At 42.0% G+C, this 20,162-nt stretch overlaps 1 protein-coding gene across 1 annotated transcript; it reads right to left on the minus strand.

The window, feature by feature from the left end:
- Window positions 1–5,603: 5,603 nt before the first annotated feature.
- LOC121383019 (peptidyl-prolyl cis-trans isomerase NIMA-interacting 1-like) lies at window positions 5,604–15,143 on the minus strand. Its single transcript, XM_041512754.1, has 3 exons — window positions 15,049–15,143; window positions 9,628–9,816; window positions 5,604–9,002 (listed from the first exon to the last, which is right to left on the minus strand). The coding sequence occupies exons 1-3, from the start codon at window positions 15,095–15,097 to the stop codon at window positions 8,782–8,784; spliced, it is 459 nt and encodes a 152-aa protein (XP_041368688.1). The 5' UTR covers window positions 15,098–15,143; the 3' UTR covers window positions 5,604–8,781.
- Between the last annotated feature and the right edge of the window lie 5,019 nt (window positions 15,144–20,162).

The following is a 20,162-nucleotide window of genomic DNA, read 5'->3' on the forward strand; positions in this document are numbered from 1 at the left end:
ACACCGTAAAGGCTCATATAAACTGGATGCAGCGCGTGAGTGCGGTCCAACTGTTGCGTCTGCTTATACACCATATACGATTATTTCACTGCGGTTTTTTTTATTTACTTTTTTTCTCTTTTTTTTTTTTTTTTTTTTTAGCCCAACAGTCTATATAATATGCGCCTTAATAGTGAATTCATTGTTATTTCTCATTCCAACATCAGCTGTATAAGTTATAATGACTAATATATTAAAAGCTGTAGTAGTACATACATGTAATATTATCTAGACCAAGAAAACTTGTACATAGTTTACCCAATTTCGGAGTGGGGGGATGGGTGGGTGGGCGGGGTAACGTACGTCGTCCAGTGGTAACGTTCTCGCCTGATGCGAGGTCGGTCTAGGATCGATCCTGTTGGTGGGCCCAGTTGGTTACTTCTCGTTCCTGCAAGTGCAGGGCGGGCGTGGTATGTGCTATCCTGTCTGTCAGACTATATGTAAAAAACAAAACAAATTGTATGACATCAAAAAGCCGATGATTAATAAATCAATGTGCTCTAGTGGTGTCGTTAAAAACAAAAACAAAACCCAAACAAACAACAACCAAAAACCCAAACGCTTCTACACTGTATATGGAATGTTACGGTAAAATTAAATATGATGCAATTTTGTTAAACGTCCAAATTAATGTAATGCTGGTTTCTGAAGTTTGGGAATTTACAACGCAACCGTGAATTGGCAAACGTCATCGTGGCAGTTGACAGTTTTAGCCTAGCATAACGCTCCTCCTAGACGACAGCACGGTTTGTTCACCGTACGTGAAACTAGTGCATCAAACATCTGATACTGCTATTGTAGAATTCTACTGCATGCAGATCTTAGGGCCTACTGCCTGCTCTGTTGTGGAAATCTCTGTCAACATGAACCAATATAGATTAGTGTTCAGACCTGTGATCTTTAGTTGTGAATAGTCATTCAGCATCTGTAAGCTGTTAAACGTATGTGCGCTGCTGTGTGACACTCCCACCCCCACACCATACACAATTTTTTTAGTTCAATATATTTTCCGAGGTAGCATGATTCGACCATTAAAAAATTCGCTTGTCACTGTACAAAGACATCCTGCACATGCACCTGCGTTAGCGAGTGATTGGACGAATGAAAGGGTATATGGACAAATATTATTTACATAGCAAGGCCGCCGGAACGATTGAAATTTGTAATGTAGATACTGGAAAAACTATTTTAATGGCTTCTGGACATTATAAATAATATTTGATTGTGATAAAATGTGTTGCTATTTATATAAAAAGAAATGCAAATGATCAAATTATTGGAGCGGTGGCCGCTGCCCCTGTCGCCCCAGTTCCGGCGGCCATGCATAGGCATCACAAGATAACAGCAATTCATCTTTGTAGTTGCAGCTGCTTTTATCATAAAGCACTGGATGTTCTTGGATGGCAATTATCAGTTCTTCCTTTTTATTTTCTTTGGTTTACGATGCCATTTTTTTTTAACCAACTGCTTTTTGACCGAGGACAGGAAATGACGTTGCAGGCGAATTGTCAACGCGTACGAAAAAAATAGGATTGATTCTATTTTTTAAATTCGCTCGCTCTCCATTCATACGCATTCACAGAATAGTTTGTGTTTGTTCTATATTTTTCACTCGCTCGCCTGTCTAATTCGCTCGCGAATTCGCGTATAGTGTCTAAAGGCCTTTAAGGTTTTTACACACTATACGCGAATTCGTGAGCGAATTAGACAGGCGAGCGAGTGAAAAATATAAACAAGCACAACCTATACTGTGAATGCACACTGCACGCTAGCCCGAGTACTCCGACTGTAAGAGAGCTAGACGGACATTTGGACATAAATACGCTCTCATGTCCGTCTAGCTCTCTTACAATCAGAGTACTCGGGCTAACTGCACGCGTACGAATGGAGAGCGAGTGAATACTTTAGGCGAGCGAATTTAAAAAATAGAATCAATCCTATACTCTTCAAAAGAAGAAACGCAAAACCACATTGTCGTAACATTTGGAGAATTGATTTAATTATTGAATGGTGAGTCCGATAATTACCAAATGTTGCAGGATTGTTCACAATTCACTCTAGTCCATTGTGAGTAAGTGATAGGACACACCACCAAGGTCAAGGTCATCTGGAGTCAATACCGGGTGTGGCCTCCGCGTGTGTTGACAACTGCCTGGCACCGCCTGCCCATTGAAGCAACCAGAGTACGGATGACGTCCCGGGGGATGGTGGCCCACTCGGCCTGCAAGGCTGCTGCCAGCTCGGGCAGGGTCTGGGGCTGTGGTTGTCGCTGTCGGAGGGGGGGGGGGGGGGGGGGGGGGGGGGGGGGGGGGGGGGGGGGGGGGGGGGGGGGGGGGGGGGGGGGGGGGGGGGGGGGGGGGGGGGGGTGGGGGGGGGGGGGGGGGGGGGGGGGGGGGGGGGGGGGGGGGGGGGGGGGGGGGGGGGGGGGGGGGGGGGGGGGGGGGGGGGGGGGGGGGGGGCGGTGGTCTATGGTGGGGGGGTGGGCGGTTGGCTGTGGTTTGTCGCTTTCGAGTCGTCGGTCCAACTCGTCCCATAGATGCTCAATTGGGTTCAAATCCGGTGATATCGATGGCCAAGGAAGGACATTAATGTTGTTGTTCTGTAGGAAAGCCGTTGTGAGACGTGCTGTGTGAGGCCTGGCGTTGTCATGTTGGAACACTGCGTTGGCGTTGGCCATAACTGGAACGATGTGTGGCCGGAGGATCTGGTCAATATAGCCCTGTGCATTCAGGTTGCCCTGCACATGGACCAGGTCAGTTCTGCCAGTGTGTGAGATGGCTGCCCACACCATGACACTACCCCGCCGAATCTGTCCACTTCCTGCACGCAGTTTGCCGCATAACGTTCACCACGACGCCTATACACGCGACATCTTCCATCATGACGTCGGAGCAGAAATCGGGACTCGTCACTGAACCACACCTGTCTCCATCGCAGTTGAGGCCATTGTCGATGAATCTGGCACCACTGCAGTCGGAGTCGACGGTGTTGTGGTGTTAAGATGACACCTCGAACTGGACGTCTGGCACGAATTCCTACCTCACGTAGGCGGTTCCGTACGGTCTAGTCGGATATCCTGCGCAAACCTGGTATTGCTGCGGCTGTGGAGGTGGCAGTAGTCAATCGTTCCCGAAGGTGGCGTACCCGGATGTAGCGGTCCTGCCCGGGGGTAGTGACCCGTGGTCGACCGGATCTAGGGAGGTCACGTGTTGATCCATGTTGCTGGTAACGGTCCCACAGTCTGGAGATGGTGCTTGGGGACACATGGAATGCCCTGGCAACGGCCGTTCTGGATTCGCCTGCGTCTAGTCGGCCGATGGCATTGTTTCTCTGCGGTTCACTGAGACGTGGCATGTCCTGGATTGTCAACTGTCGGCCAGATACAGAGGCCAGGCAAGCGAACACCCTGCACTTTTATACTGTCGGTGTTCATGTTGCACGTGCAGACAACGCACGTGCAGTGGTGACATGGTTTGCACGTGGCTGCGTTTTTGCGAATATTCACATTTTGGAATTTTATTGTACAGTAGCTGCGTTTTATCGAATGTAACCGTGGGAATGTGTTTGGGACATGCAATGACCTTATATTCACAAAGCATGAACCGGTAGGAAACATAAAATCGGAGTTATAACCCATTTGTACCCTTTTGCGTTTCTTTTTTTGAAGAGTATATTTTTTTGGTACGCGTTGACAATTCGCCTGCAACGTCATTTCCTGTTCCCTGTCAAGAAGCAGGTGGTTAAAAATTTTTTTTTTTAAATGGCACCGTCAACCAAATAAAATAAAAAGGAAGAACTGATAATAGCCATCTAAGAACATCTAGTGCTTTATGATAAAAGCAGCTGCAACTACAACTCCACATCTGGTGTAACACCGGCCTCGGTGGCGCAGTGGTTAAGCCATCGGACTACAGGCTGGTACCGGCTCCAACCCAGAGCGAGTTCTTAAGGGCTCAGTGGGTAGGTGTAAGGCCACTACACCCTCTTCTCTCTCACTAACGACTAACCAACTAACAACTAACCCACTGTCCTGGACAGACAGCCCAGATAGCTGAGGTGTGTGCCCAGGACAGCGTGCTTGAACCTTAATTGGATATAAGCACGAAAATAAGTTAAAAATCAAAATCTGGTGTAACAGAGGCCGTGGTATGTACTATCCTGTCTATGGGATGGTGTATATAAAAAGACCCCTTGCGTTAAATAAAACAGCTTTCTTTCTTTTACAACTTGGGGATAAAAAAATTAAGTTATTGTGTATTTTTACTATTTATTAAACTAATAAATTAAAATGCATACAATACCTCAATGTTATTGCTAATCGTTGTTCAGCACAAATTGCTTCACGAAACGGCGAGTATTGTCACTGACAACTGAAAATTCGCACGAATGTGTTTTTTTCGCGAGCAGTGTGCATGTACTTGTCGCTAGCGTCAACGCGAAATTCGCACGAACAATCGCTCGCGTAGTGTGTACAGTACTGTACCATTACGGATATTGATAGGCCACCACCGAGTAATTGGTGACGTCACGGCAAGTTGCTTCCTGCTCTTCCTGCTCTTTACGATTAAAAGGCCCGTCACATGTAATAAATTTCGTGGTCGAATTGACTGTTTTTCTTAAACGCAGATGTAGATTGTAGATGTATGTTGTTACATGCGCGTAAGACATAAACAGGCTTTGTAATTTCAACCCCTTATGATTAGTTATCGGTATCCTTAACAGTGATGGTGTGGTTGCGAAACCTCTCCAATAGTGTAATTTGCCTTTCAACGAGATGTGTGTGTGTGTGTGTGGGGGGGGGGGGGGGGGGGGGGGGGGGATGAATTATTTGTAGAGTTAAGGCGTGAGCAGTGCCAATTGCCCCTCACTTCCGACACCTATGATCGGTTTCATTTCTTTCATTAAAATTGTACATGTCCAAAAACGGCGCCATATTCACGAAGCTCGTTTTTGTTTGGTATATAAACATTGTAAATACATGTAGTTGCACCCGTGTAGGGGCCATACAAGTGAATAGAAACCGAAACCAGGTTTTGTTACTTTGAACCATGGTGTCTGTTCATGCTTGGAATCATATCAAAGGGCGGGACGTAGTCCAATGGTAAAGCGCTTGCCTGATGCACGGTCAGTCTAGAATTAACCCTGTCGTGCCATTTCTTGTTCAGCCAGTGCACGACTGGTATATCAAATGCCGTGGTATGTGCGGTCCTGTCTGTGGGAAAGTGTAAATAAAGATCCCTTGTTGCATTAAGAAAAATGTAGCAGGTTTCCTCCGACGACTACGTGCCAGAATTACCAAATGTTTGACATCCAATAGCCAATGATTAATCAATCAATGTGCTCCAGTGGTATCGTTTAACAAAAACTAACAACCATTTAATTACAATAAACTTAGTCTCAACAAAAGGCATTGTACACATACCAGGATTGCTAAAACTATTCATAATAAACATAGGCCTGCACACAGGCTCCCATTTGACCTCCCTGACCCCCGTCTCATAGGCTTATGACAATGAACGCTTCAAGTCAAGGAAGAAGAAAAAAACAAAAAGAGTAACAAAATGAAAGGAGAGCATATTTATTTAGACCACAAAAAATAAAATTGTTTTACTGTAAAATCCTCTCACAAAAGTTTGTACTAAAAATATACAATACAGAAGTGTTACAAATTATCTGGCAATGCATTTATGCACCACCAGATTTCATATATTTTATATCATGGCAGGAGTTCACACTAAACATCAAGTGCGGATCGGGGGGGCGGGGGCGGCGGCAAACCGTTGAGGGAAGCATTCCCCCTTTTTTTCGGGGGAAAATAAAATATAACACACCAGGTGCGGATCGGGGGGGGGGGGGGGAAGAGAAAAAAGGCGTGCCATCGAGGGAAGCACTCCCCCTTTTTTTGCGTATGTCAAAACATATAAAATATAACAATAAAATATTATTCAAACACCTCTTTCCACAAAAACAAAACAACACAAAACAAACCTAGATATAAGTCTGAATGTCATTTTACTATTACAAAACATTTATACAAGAACATAGTTGTTTCCATGGTTATTTATGCAGGCTTTCTGCCAGTAAATAATTTCAGGGTATGTAATAAAAACAAAGCAGATCAAAAGTACCCCTATTAGGGGGTTATTAGTTTGAAATCTTTTTTAAATTGACAAATTTTTAACAGCAGTTCGTTTAATACAATCTTTCTAAAAATTATAAAAATGTATCCATTAATTTCCAAGATAGAGTATGTAATTTTACCCTTCATACCCTATGACAGAAACCTTGTTATGTCATAGCAATATATGTAACGTTTTTATGTCAACCCACCCCAACCCTCAAAATATATAGAAGTGGATAACCCAGTGCAGAGCTTCTATAATTTTTATAAAATCCACTAGCCATTGGATCAGTGATTTAAAAAAGTTACTAGGCACGATTAAAAATTCACTGGCCCTACTTTTCTTTAAGTTAATAAAAGTTGACTTAATAATAGTAATAATCAGATATGTCACCTAAAGACGGAGATACAGCTTAAAAACACTAACATTGGGGGCAGGAGGTGGGGTTGGGGCAGGCTATTCATATTTACAAAATTAGATTTCAACTGCAACATTTGACCAAAAAAAAAATTCACTAGCCGTCGGGCATGGCAATAGTAGTTGTTTACTAGCCCAACATTGAATATCACTGGCCATGGGAGTGGGGCTACCATAATCTAGAAGCCCTGCCAGTGAACAAAAAAAACAAAACAAAAAAACAGACAAGAATATTTAGACAAACTACTCATTTGACTTTAAGTGACTCAGTTTTTGTTCTCCACATCTGCAGCCACTGGTAAATTATACGTTTTAACACTAATGGATAACCCACCACCTGCATGCATCTAATCTATGACATGAATAACAAAACAATTTACTACACATACGAAATATGTCTTTGACCCATATACATGATTAACAATTTACTACATATTATAAAATGGTATAAATTGATATGGTATGAAAAATCTCTTTGAAGTGATGTTTATAGACATAGGTACATTGACAATCAACAACTGAAATTGACTTATAGATGTTTGTAAAATCTCCTTCACCAACTTGATACAGATATGGTTGTATATTTCGATTTTGAAAAATTGTAATTATAAACTATTTAGTTTTACCTTTGTTCTATTTCATCATGATCATTAATTGAATATGATAGTAACATGAAACTTAAGTGTTAATGTAAATAAACTTTACACTAAAATAGAGCTGGGCCGTATTGAAATTTGAGGTTTGGTATATATTTTTGGGTGATATACCTTGGTATCGGTACGGTATTCGGTATTGACACAATACCAATATCAAGCCGTATTTTTGGTATACTCAGCTAGCTTTAAATGCATGCCTGAGCTAAGGCTCACCTGCTAATTTCATCTAAATAAAATTAAATTCCATAAACAAGGCTCTCGTCCGATTTATGCCCAACCCATTTTCCATTCGTCAGATATATATTGTTAGTGCTTTACTAAATGGCGGGAAACATTTTTCAAGAATTTTTTTTTGGTATTTTGAAATTTGCTCGGTACGGTAAATCGGTACTGACATGATACTGATACTGATTGGGATATACGGTATACCGCCCAGCTTTACAATGAAACCCCTCTAAACTGGACACCCACAGGGCCAAGTAACAAGTCAACTTTTAAGTGATATCTAGCTTAGAGAGATTATGTTCTGTACTAATATTTAAAAAAGTACCGAGTAAAACATCCGGTTTTGATGGAATTCCAGTTTACAGATGGTCCAGTTTTGAGGGTTTCACTGTACTTGAAATACTCAAGTCTAACAATGTACACATTTTACAGGAGCAAAAGCAGGATTTTTCTAAGATCAGATACAATATTCCTTAGTACACTAGCAAAGATTATATAAATAGTCAGGGGTGGCACAATGAAAAAGACCGTGGTACGGTTCATGGTTGTGAGACACTCTTTTCAAATTCAACTGTGAAGGACATTTTCAAAGATACAAGGAATATATTCAAAAAAAAAGAAGAAAAAAGTGGTATGGCCATGGCCGGACTGCCTGCACCACCCCTGATAGTGGTCTTCCTCAGAAATGCACATTTGACCAAGACACAATATCTCACCAACTAAGATGATTATCAGAAAAGCATATTGTGCATTTTAAGTGGCATTTGCTTTCTGTCAACATTGAGCCTTGCCTTTAATAACCAACAGCTTTGCCAGTGCCTTTTTTTGTGTGCATGAATAACACTACAAAAAGCTTCATAAAATTAGTGTTAATCTGCACCCCATCCCTGAAAATTACAACTGAGTAATGGAAATTTACAGAATACACCCAACTACAGGCCATAGGATTTCAAATTTCATGGGAAACACTTTTCTTTGCTTCCCTTCCTTGTGATCATGGGAACCCATCAGAAACTGTTTTTATTATTTTCGTTGAATAGTCGTACTCGATATAATAATCATGGAAAAGAAAATTTCGGTTCTGAGATTTTATCGACAATGTACTGGAAACTGATAGTTTCTGTGAAATCCAAAAGCCTGCAATTGAATGTTCTGCTACAGAAGTGACACGTTAATAATTCTGATTATTCATTAAAGTGGTAATGCCCTTAAAGCCCCCACTGCATTTTCAGTGCAGAATTCATCAAAGCGGTGAAGGAGTAGATACACATCGTGGAGATCCACAATTGCTGTAGTGATGCTATAAGATGATAGTTGTCAGATCAGGCAATTCGCTTGATGATGTGAACGCCGGAATCAGTTATTACTGGCCCACTCAGTTCATTGACCTCCAGAGCAAACGAAGCATCTTCAAAAGGTTTCTGCATCTGACCTCTACAAAAGGGCCCAAGGTCACCCCCACGTTTGGCCGAGCTACAGTCACTGTGCTGCTTAGCAAGATCTTCAAATGTCACAGCTCCGGATTCTATCTGATCTCTGTAGCCTTGAAAAAACAAAAACACAAAAAACAAAATTAAAACGAAAAAAACCCCAACCTCAAAACACCATCAATATTGATAAACACATGCATAACAAATCACATGTATATTAGTAATGCTTATGGTACATTTATTGGTTTATAAATATATTTGACTTTTACATGTAATTTTTTATACAGGAAACAAAAGGGAACCTAATATTTATCAAATTTATATAGGATTCCAGTGTTCGAGATTAACAGTATCCCGATATCCCGGGGATACCAAAATTTAATTTTGGATACCAGACTTCAATAACCCAGTATTCCACCGGGATACCATATAATGTTGTTGTGGTTTTTTTAATCCTGCGTTTTTATTTTTCACTGAAACAATGAAAGTCATCATTTACTGTTAAGTTAAGTAACAGTGTCATCCTAGTTTGTTAGATGTTATTTATGAATTTCATTTTTAAGTGGGATACTAAATTTTCAGGGATACCAGATTTTGAAATGTTAGTATCCAACTGGGATACTGCCCAAAATTTTCAATCTATAATGCTGGATTCAATGTTTAGAGGGTCGCATTTTAGAATTTAGAAAATTAGGGACCATGAAATTTGGCCAGTTTTAACTGCATATGCTAACTAACCTGCCAAGAGTTCCAATGCTTCTTCTTTAGATCGTGTGATCTCCTCATTCTTCCAGTTCATGGGTCGTCGGGAATCCCGATGTTTAACCAGCAGATGAAGACACTGTACTTTCTCACTCATTTCTGCAGGAGTTGTTGGTAGGTCCCACTGACTTTCCTTCGTGTAACTATTCACGTAATATGGCTTTCCTGTGGAGAAAAAAAATCATCCTCAGAACCACAACTTTTCAATTAAAAATAAATGTATATTCCACCAAATCATAAACTGTAACAGGCATACATGTTCATGTGGTTTGTCATAAACATGAGGGTTGTGCCTGGTCAGTTCTTACCGAGTGTCATTTTATATTGAGTAAATACAAACCTGTAAACTCGAAGCATATAAGCACACAGACAGTGTTCCCCATTTTCTCCCCCTTGGTGTAATGAATTTGCGTGGTGATACTGCCTGGATTATGAAATATGAACCGTATGTTGGTATTCTTGAATGAAACCTAACCCATACCTACTGTAATCCTAATATTCATAATAAAATTTAAAATGAAATAATGTTTGTATGACATACCCATTTAATCTTACTATACTATATATAACAAGCATTCTGAGAGTACTACCAGGACGACAAACTTTCCAGAGTTTCTTGTGGTTGCAATATGATAATGATGTCATGCTTGTGACATGTCACATTCAGGGGCAGATCCACGATTTTGTTTAATGCTAATGAGCGAGATTTGTATCCTGGAGTAATCAATAGTCAAGCAAAATAAAACAAATATTATTTACTTAAATAGTTGGTCCTTTCCTGTACATATAACACACTATTTGTTATTATAATATTAATATCTACTGCTGACTTCATTTGCCAAAGCAAGTTTTTAAATAGAACCCACTCTTGGCGAACTATGTAAAATGTAACTAAAGTACTAATCAAAATTATACCCATGTGATTTTCCAATCTTATATATTAGTTATGAAAATTCCTTAAATAAAAACCATAAAAATGTGTCAGTATTATCATGACCTGTTACGGTATTCAAACAACGCTACAAAAAATTACAATAAATGATAGATATTGATTACACCTGAGACCACTCCTCTGCTAAACTTAGTACTTGTGATTTCACCTGTCAAGTGTAATCAATATCAACCTGGGTGTTATAGTCTGTTTCAAATTACATATGTTTAGCAGTAAACTTGTAAATACATCTCATATTTCTATCTATAACAAGTCATTTATTGTAATTTTTTGTACCGGTTGTTTGAATACCGTAACACAGTGTTCGAGATTAATGGTATCCCGATATCCCGGGGATACTACAATTTAATTTTGGATACCAGACTTCAATAACCCAGTATCCCACTGGGATACCATATACTTTTTTTTTTAAATCCTGCATTCTCCCCCCCCCCCCCCCGTTGAAACAATGAAAGTCGTCATTTACTAGTGAAGTTAAGTAACAGTGTCGTCCACGTTTGTCAGATGTTATTTATGAATTTCATTTAAGTGGGATACTAAAGTATCAGGTGGGATACCAGATTTTGAAATGTTAGTATCCAACTGGGATACTGCCCCAAATTTTTAATCTCGAACACTGTAACAGGTCATGATAATACTGATGCATTTTTATGGTTTTTATTTCAGGGATTTTCATAACTAATATATAAGACTGGAAAATCACCTGGGTATCATTTTGATTAGTACTTTAGTCGCGAACTACATTCTATTTACATGTTTGGCAATTTCCGTCTCAGGGCCCCGTTCCACGAAGCGATCTTAGCACTACCATCACCGTAAATGCCTACTATCGCCTCCTTAACTTTGTTCTACGATCATCGTAAATTACTGTGAAAATTTACAATAGGTACGAGGCAGTTTGTAAGTCACTAACGTAGCTGTCAAATGGCAGTTAAATGATGATTAGGTCATTTTCTAAGAAGGATACTAACTTTTTGTATAAAAATGGATCCAATATATACCAAATACCTTTTATAAAACTCGCCGTTCGATGAAAAACATTCTAGGCCATACGATGGATGTCCAATACCATTTAATACATCATAGATATTCCGAAAAGTCAGTAACCAATTCATTATTTAACTAATTCGTACTTCTTCGTAAAGAATATTATAATCATTAAAGGGGCACTTAGGACTACCATAAAGTTGCTTTGTGGAATGGCTGTAAAGTTTACGGTGCCAGTTGTAAAACTCACCTTAAGTCACTACAATTAACCTTAACTACAATTCTTTCGTGGAACGGGGCCCTGGACCCTTATATTTGGTATTAGTGAAAAGTGACTTTTCACTGATGAAAAAAGAAATGATGTAAATCACTTGTCAAAATGGTTTTCATGTTAGACTTATTCTGTCAATGGACCAGGAAGTGTTGTTTTATCATTATCAAATGTGACGTCACTGGTTAGCGCGTGCTCGCTAGGTTTAGAAAAAAATATGATGCATGGGCACAACTATTGATTACTCTATGATATGAGGCTCTGGGTCATGCTCCAATGGAATAAATCCTTAAAGAAGGAACTGTTTTACTTAACGACACACGCAACACAATTTATTTATGGTTATATGGAGTCGGACATATGGTTAATAACCACACAGATATTGAGAGAGAAAACCCGCTGTCACAACTTCATGGGCTACTCTTTTCATTTAGCAGCAAGGGATCTTTTATATATGCACCATCCCAGACAGAATAGTACATACCATGGCCTTTGTGAATGCCAGACAACTCGGACCCATGGACAACTCGGCCCACGTCGAGACAGCTCGGCCCAGTTCTGAGACAACTCGGCCCGGAGTCCAGAGACGACTCGGCACATGCACAATATTGTCTATTGTTGAAAAATATTGTTGAACAAGTGTTGTTTTTTAAATTAAAGTATTCTCACAGAAATAAAAGAGTGTGTTTTTTTTGGCTAGTTTTGAATTAGTCTCACCTTAACATAAACGTCCCGAAACGAAGTGTCTTGTCGGATTGTCATGTTACGATGGCAACACCGCACCTGTAATACTGGTGAGTATATATTATGTTGCGAAATTAATACGCACACACTATTTTCCACTTTGCTTAAAGTAATGTCTAGATTTTCTAGTAAACCATAAAGGAAAACACAAACAAAATACAGTCATAATTCAATTTATTGAAAGTTGTATTAAGATGTTTTAAAATGTAACACCACTATAGGCTATGTGGACCGCAACTGGAGAAAGGAATACAAATAAAAATAAGAAAATCATTTAAAAGGTGATATTTGCCGAATAGTGCTGAAAAAAAAAAAAATGATATTGTCATTTTTATATTTTTTATATTGAATCCTAAGTGCGAAACGACTAATCGTTAATTATTTTATGTAACTTCAATCGATGGCGACTAATCGTTTATTCTTTCATCTACCAAAGGGTGTTAACAGTTAACACATGAAGCTGTGAGTTGTGATTCTAATACAGGTGAGGTGGGTAGGGCCTAATCCCCTTGATGTAGGATAACAGAATATTGATTTACAGACAGTAACTTTATAACAATTACAGTGAGCTGTCTTTATCCACTTTTTTCTGTTTATTTGTTTTATATTGCTTGCGATATGTGATATTTGTAGTACAATATTTTAGTATTTGGGTAACGTATTACCGTAAAATTTAAAAGTGACTTATTTTATGTTTAAGAAAAATAAAAATGGTAATAATAATTTGAATAATGCAGGAATCACTCAAGAGGATTACCGGCTGATGGTAAGGGACGACACAGAAATTGATTGGACCTGTGCACAGTGCACAGTGCACAGTTATCAACCAAACAAATGCAGATGATGAGTGAAATTCTTTCAATGTGACGGCCGACTTCGACATCCCTCAGCGTATAGAGGAAAGGTAAGCATAAAGTGTTGTAATAGGTCCTTAATACGTGACTAGGCGAATATGTGGATCTTTAAACTTATTATTATATTTGTGTTTGACAGGGATGTGGAAGGGGATCCGGGAAGTATATCCTGGCTTGCCAATCAAGGGGTGCTGCTTCCATTGGAACCAGGCTGTCTGGAGGAAGGTTGCAGGAGCTCGGACTTGCACAACAATACCTAAATGACGACGGCACGTGCAAATTCATAAAGAAGATATTCGCCCTCCCGTTCCTTCCTGCAGAACACGTGGAAGCAGCCTTTGACGGTCTTAGAAGAGCAACTGGTGACCCTCTTGGATTACGTTGACCGCACATGGATGAGGAGCAGCGTGTGGTCGGTGGACGCCTGGTCAGTTTTTAACCAGAGTGTGAGGACGAACAACGATGTGGAGGGCTGGCATCACAGACTGAACCATCGTGCCCTCGGAACAGCCCCTCCCTTTTACAAGCTGATCCCAATGCTGCACAACGAGGCCAGGCTGATTCCGCTGATATGCCGGTTCGTTTCGGAGAGGAAAATGTGACGGCGACAGAGGAAGGCCTTTGTAGATGTACAGGGCAAAATCTTTCAACTGTGGGGACGGTACACAGCTGGTGACGTGTCGACGTCTAGATTTTTATCAGCCTGTGGGAAACTGTACGCTCCTGATGACAACTGACTTTTATCACATCTTTCTATGTTCTTTTGGTGATTCTGTATTATAAAATATATGTAGGTGGTCGAATTAAAAATAAAAGAGAAAATGTACTTTCTCGTTCTGCTTCCCGGGTTTTTTAATACACTACTCTTGCATGTAGCACGTTGCGGCAGTCAGTTTGATGTAACAGAAATTGGTCTGCACATGTCGTAATTTTACTGCTTTGGCATATAAATACTGTATTGATTGAGAAATACTAGGATAAACTGTTCAATTCTGCTACTTGAAAATCTGATTTCGACATATAGCCGCTTTCCGCAAGTATCAATGAACCGAGGCCGAGTTGTCCATGGGTCCGAGTTGTCTGGTCCCCGCCTTTGTTACATCAGTAATTCAGTTGTGGAGCACTGGCTGAAATGAGAAATAGCCCAATGGCCCGAATGGGTCCACCGATGGGGATCGATCCTAGACCGACCGCGCATCAAGCGAAAGCTTTACCACTAGCACTGGGCTACGTCCCGCCCGAATTTCTAAAAGATATTTTCAATAATTATGAATGATTTTTTTTTTTTTTTTTTTTTTAAACTGAAAACAAAATGGCACTTGAGTTGGGCAGCGCGTTTGTGTCGTGCCCTACCGTTATTTTTTTTATTAACCGAGAACACTGAAAACCGAATGCATTTTATACTTTTAACTGGGTGGGCTCGACATTTTTTTTAGATTTAAACATTAACATTGATATTTCGCGAAAAACTAAATTTCAAAGACTGTTTTAGTCGCATACATATTTTGTTGGAATGGGCGGGGAGGCTTTCAATTTGTATTAAAAAATACTCTTCAACAATTAGCCCCAAAAACCCACAAGTTCCATACCCGAGGAGCGACTGATCTTTTCTTCCCAACCGGCGGGCAAATCTACCATGCTTTCACCGGAAACAGTACCATCAATGTTACACTCGGTGTATAGTTCGGACCAACATATGTACCGATTCACGGACCAGAACACATTGTGCCTAAAACTAAGGGTTACTAAGCATATTATTCTAAGTTAAAGTTAACTTTATTTAATGACACCACTGGAGCACATTGATTTATTAATCAGCTGCTATCTGCATTTTTTATTTTTATTATTATTATTTTTAATTTACATCACACACACACACACACACACACACACACACACACACACACACACACAGTGACACAACACACACACTGTGACACAACACACTAACGTGCACACACACACACGGTGATACACACACGGTGACACACAGTAAAACACGCATACACAGTCTGTCTGTCTGTCTGTCTGTCTCTCTCTCTGTCTCTCTCTCTCTCTGTCTCTCTCTCTCTCTCTCTCTCTCTCTCTCTCTCTCTCTCTCTCTCTCTCTCACACACACACAGTGACACACACGGTGACAGAGACATACACATACATAAATACAAATACATACACACAGTGGCACACACACACACCCACACCCACACACACACACACACACACACACAGTGACATACACATAGTGATACACATACAGTAACACCCACACCCACCAACCCACCCACACATTGACACACACACACATTGACACACACACAGTGACACACACACACACACGCACGCACACACACACACGGTGAAACACATACAGTGACACAGTGACATACATAAATACACATACATACACACAGTGACACACATACACACACAGTGCCATACAGTGATACACATACACAGTGACACACAGTAACACACACACGGTGACACGATCACACACACACACACACACACACACACACGCACATACACACAGACACACGCGCGCGTACACACACGCACACACACACACACACACACACACACACACACACACAATTATGCCATGATGCAGTCAAACAATATTTTTAACGGATAGCCACACGACGGTCGTATTTGTATGAAAAAACTCATGTACAGTCATCACACCCCAGCTAAACTTCCCCGTTAGAAGCCGGGTTACATTTAATATGATTTTCACTTGTGGGGCGACAATGAATTACCAGTGGAAGCAGGGGTGGGAACAGGGAACATTGGCCCTTCAGCTCTCAAGGCAATTGCATGTCCCCCCTACCAGATGAAAATATTGTTAATATAACTTCGAATGCACACCACCCCCTCCACCATTTGCTGTCATCTTCCAACGCATATGATGATGGACAGAACATTTGTTGTTTGTTTTAGTTAAACGTCTAACTAAGTTTATTATTAATTTGCAATATTCTAAAACTTCCTAAATTAAAAAAAAATATTGTATATATATTTGGACAGAACATTCTGAAACAAAAATGGATCACTTCTTTCAGTTCGATAATGTTTTAGGATGTATAGGTATTAGGCACGTAGGATTCGGGGATAGGAGAGGGTAGAAGCCCCCCCCCCCCCTCCCCCATATACGAGGCCTTACCTTAAAAAAATCCGACTACTGTATATGTAGGGAAATTCATAAAAATAGTTTGATAAAGAGATATATTTGTTACACAGAACATTTATATTCTGCCCAAAAAGAGTTTAAATATGGGTTTAAATTTGTGTCTCATGCAAAAAGTATTGTGTCAAACAATACCACTGACAGCTAATGCTCTAAAACAATGGTCGAGTAGGCTACGTGGCTCGTTATTTTCTTTACTCAATGTTTTTGAGATTTTGAGAAGTCGCAGACAACCCGATTGTCTATTCACTATCTGTCTTTGTCTGTTCGTCCGTCTGTCTATCTGGTTCTATCTCTCTCTCTCTCTCTCTCTCTCTCTCTCTCTCTCTCTCTCTCTCTCTCTCTCTCTCTCTCTCTCTCTCTCTCTCTCTCTCTCTCTCTCTCTCTCTCTCTCTCTGGTACCTCCGAGTAGCGACACCCCTCCAAGTCCATAAGCGTACGAGACAGGGCTGGAGCAATTTTGCAAATTCGGGCGAAAACGATAGAGATATTCGGGCAAAATGAGCTTGCCTGAAACCTTTTCCATCATTCTACCCACAATACTAGTTGTAATCCGTGTAAAAATGCGAAGTGATTTGTTTGCAACCATATATAGGCCTACTACCCGTTTGGTGGTAATGTTAATATGAAAAAAAGAAATGGTTTATTTAACGACGCACTCAAACATTTTATTTACGGTTATATGGCGTCAGACATATGATTAAGGACCACACAGATTTTGAGAGGAAACCCACTGTCGCCACTAAATGCGCTACTCTTCCGATTAGCAGCAAGGGATCTTTTATTTGCGCTTCCCACAGGCAGGATAGCACAAACCATGGTCTTTGTTGAACCAGTTATGGATCACTGGTCGGTGCAAGTGGTTTACCTTATTGAGCCTTGCGGAGCACTCACTCAGGGTTTGGAGTCATTATCTGGATTAAAAATCCCATGCCTCGACTTGGATCCGAACCCAGTACCTACCAGCCTGTAGACCGATGGCCTGCCACAACGCCACCGAAGCGGGGGATTCTTCTGTATCGTCGCCCCCAGCCCGACCTGACAGGCCTGCAAAGCGGAACGAGCCAAACACAGCGATGCGTGATGAACCGCCGAGAACCCCAGCGCTTTCTCCTGACCACGCGACTTCGCTGATGCCTCCAGTCGAGAACCCCAGCGCTTTCTCCTGACCACGCGGCATCGCTGATGCCTCCAGTACCACGGAAGGCTCCCGTAGAGTCGCAGGCCCGACCGAAGACCGCTGTGAAGAGGAAAAAAAATAGTTTGTTTTATTTAACGACGCCACTAGAGCACATTGATTTTTTATCTTATCATCGGCTATTGGACGTCAAACATATGGTCATTCTGACACTGTTTTTTAGAGGAAACCCGCGGTCGCCACATAGGCTACTCTTTTACGACAGGCAGCAAGGGATCTTTTATTTGCGCTTTCCACAGGCAGGATAGCACAAACTATGGCCTTTGTTGAACCAGTTATGGTCGGTGCAAGTGGTTTACACCTACCCATTGAGCCTTGCGGAGCACTCACTCAGGGTTTGGAGTCGGTATCTGGATTAAAAATCCCATGCCTCGACTTGGATCTGAACCCAGTACCTATTAGCCTGTAGACCGATGGCCTAACCACGACGCCACCGATGCCGGTCTGTGAAGAGGAAGGCAACCATTTAATCGAGTGGGCAACCAGACAAGTCACGGTCTCCCCCAGCACGACCGCCCAACCGGACAAGCTGAGAAGTGGACACTTGAAGGCGGCAAACTTCATCAGCGCCATGTTCAGCTTGTCAAGACCAACTTCGAAGACATTCGTCTCCTGTTCAATGCACCCAAGCACGGCGTGTTCCAACTGCTGCCAGTCAATTCATCAGAGGAGGACTTGGAACTCCACGGACGTAAATGTTTTATTTAACGACGAACTCAGCACATTTTATTTACGATTATATGATGTCAGACATATAGTTAAGGACCACACAGATATTGAGAGAGAAAACCCGCTGTCGCCACTTCTTGGGCTACTATTTTCGATTAGCAGCAAGGGATTTTTTTATGTGCAACATCCCACAGGCAGGATAGTACATACCACGGCCTTTGTTACACCAATTGTGGAGCACTGGCTGAAGCGAGAAATAGCCCAATGGGTCCACCGACGGGGACCGATCCTAGACTGACCGCGCATCAAGTGCACGCTTTACCTCTGGGCTACGTCCCGCCCCTGCATTCCACGGCGTCCGCCTTCAGGAGGGACGCCAGGAGGCCTGTGAAACCATTCACCGGTTGGGATATAACCATCAGGGACGGATGCTAGCAGAGATGGACAATCCGACCCCGTCCACAGCATTCTGAAGAACATCTCCGGGAAGGATTATCCTGTCATAACCAAGCTATTGGCAGAGTCCTCCGGCACCTGGGATCACCTTAGCGAACCCTCCTATCAATCTCCTTTGCCTTCTGTAAAGGGGCCCTCACATATCCTCACATATCAGCCGGCGTCCGCGCGATTTGTCTAATCGCAGGAGTCGGTGCGGGATTTAGAGCCCGTGGATGAATCGGGCGAATTTCATGTCTGCGACGTGTGCCCTCACATATTAGACGGGGCCCAGGCGGTGCCCCTTTAAACATTGGATCGCAGTGGAGACATTACGGCCGCTAGAGCGTCGGCCGGACGCCGCTAGATAATATGGCGGGCGCTGGCTGATCAAAGAACAGGTTGGTAGGCGTCCTGGCGGAGCCCAGCAGGGCGGCTGGCGATTGATGTCGGGCTTCTCCCCGGCGTCCGCGCCTCGAGTATATATAGATGCGTTGTATAAAGTTGTAGGCTCTTGTGCCCACGACAGGCGTTTGCTACAAAAGCTTGTTCTGAATGTGAACGTAAAACCCTATGACATGACATGACAAGTTGTGGGGGCCGTTTAGAAGCCGCCGGGCGGGCTGTCGGGAAAAGCGGGCCGCCCGGCCGATGTTGTACAAAAATCGCAGCAGAGTCCGTAGAAATCGGGCAGCGTCCGGCCGGACGCCTCGCGAAAATGCCCTTTTTGCCTGCTTTAGGAGTCGCGCAGGCGCCGCGACCGATATGTGAGGGCCGCTTAAGTATGGACTTTTTCGGACTTAAACGTTTTGGCCGTCATTCTAAAACTATGTTTATTTGTTTTATATAAATAATTCGATACACTTTATTTTTGGCAGTCCGTCTAAATTGCTCAAATTTCATTCAAACTTTTTTCAAAATCCCACCCACCTCAAATTTACCCCCCCAGTCCCGGAATTAGTCACTGGCGATTTCAGAGGTTAAGTCCGGGACGGGCGTGCCTGAACCTTCATTGGATATGGGCGCGTAAAAGAGTTCCTATCCCATCACACACACACACACACACACACACACACACACACACACACACACACACACACACACACACACACTCACACACACACACATACACTCACTCACTCACTCACTCACTCACGCACGCACGCACGCACGCACGCACACGCACACACAGACACACACACACAGACACACCC

The sequence above is a fragment of the Gigantopelta aegis genome, chromosome 10 (genome assembly GCF_016097555.1).
Source record: "Gigantopelta aegis isolate Gae_Host chromosome 10, Gae_host_genome, whole genome shotgun sequence".
Taxonomy (NCBI): domain Eukaryota; kingdom Metazoa; phylum Mollusca; class Gastropoda; order Neomphalida; family Peltospiridae; genus Gigantopelta; species Gigantopelta aegis.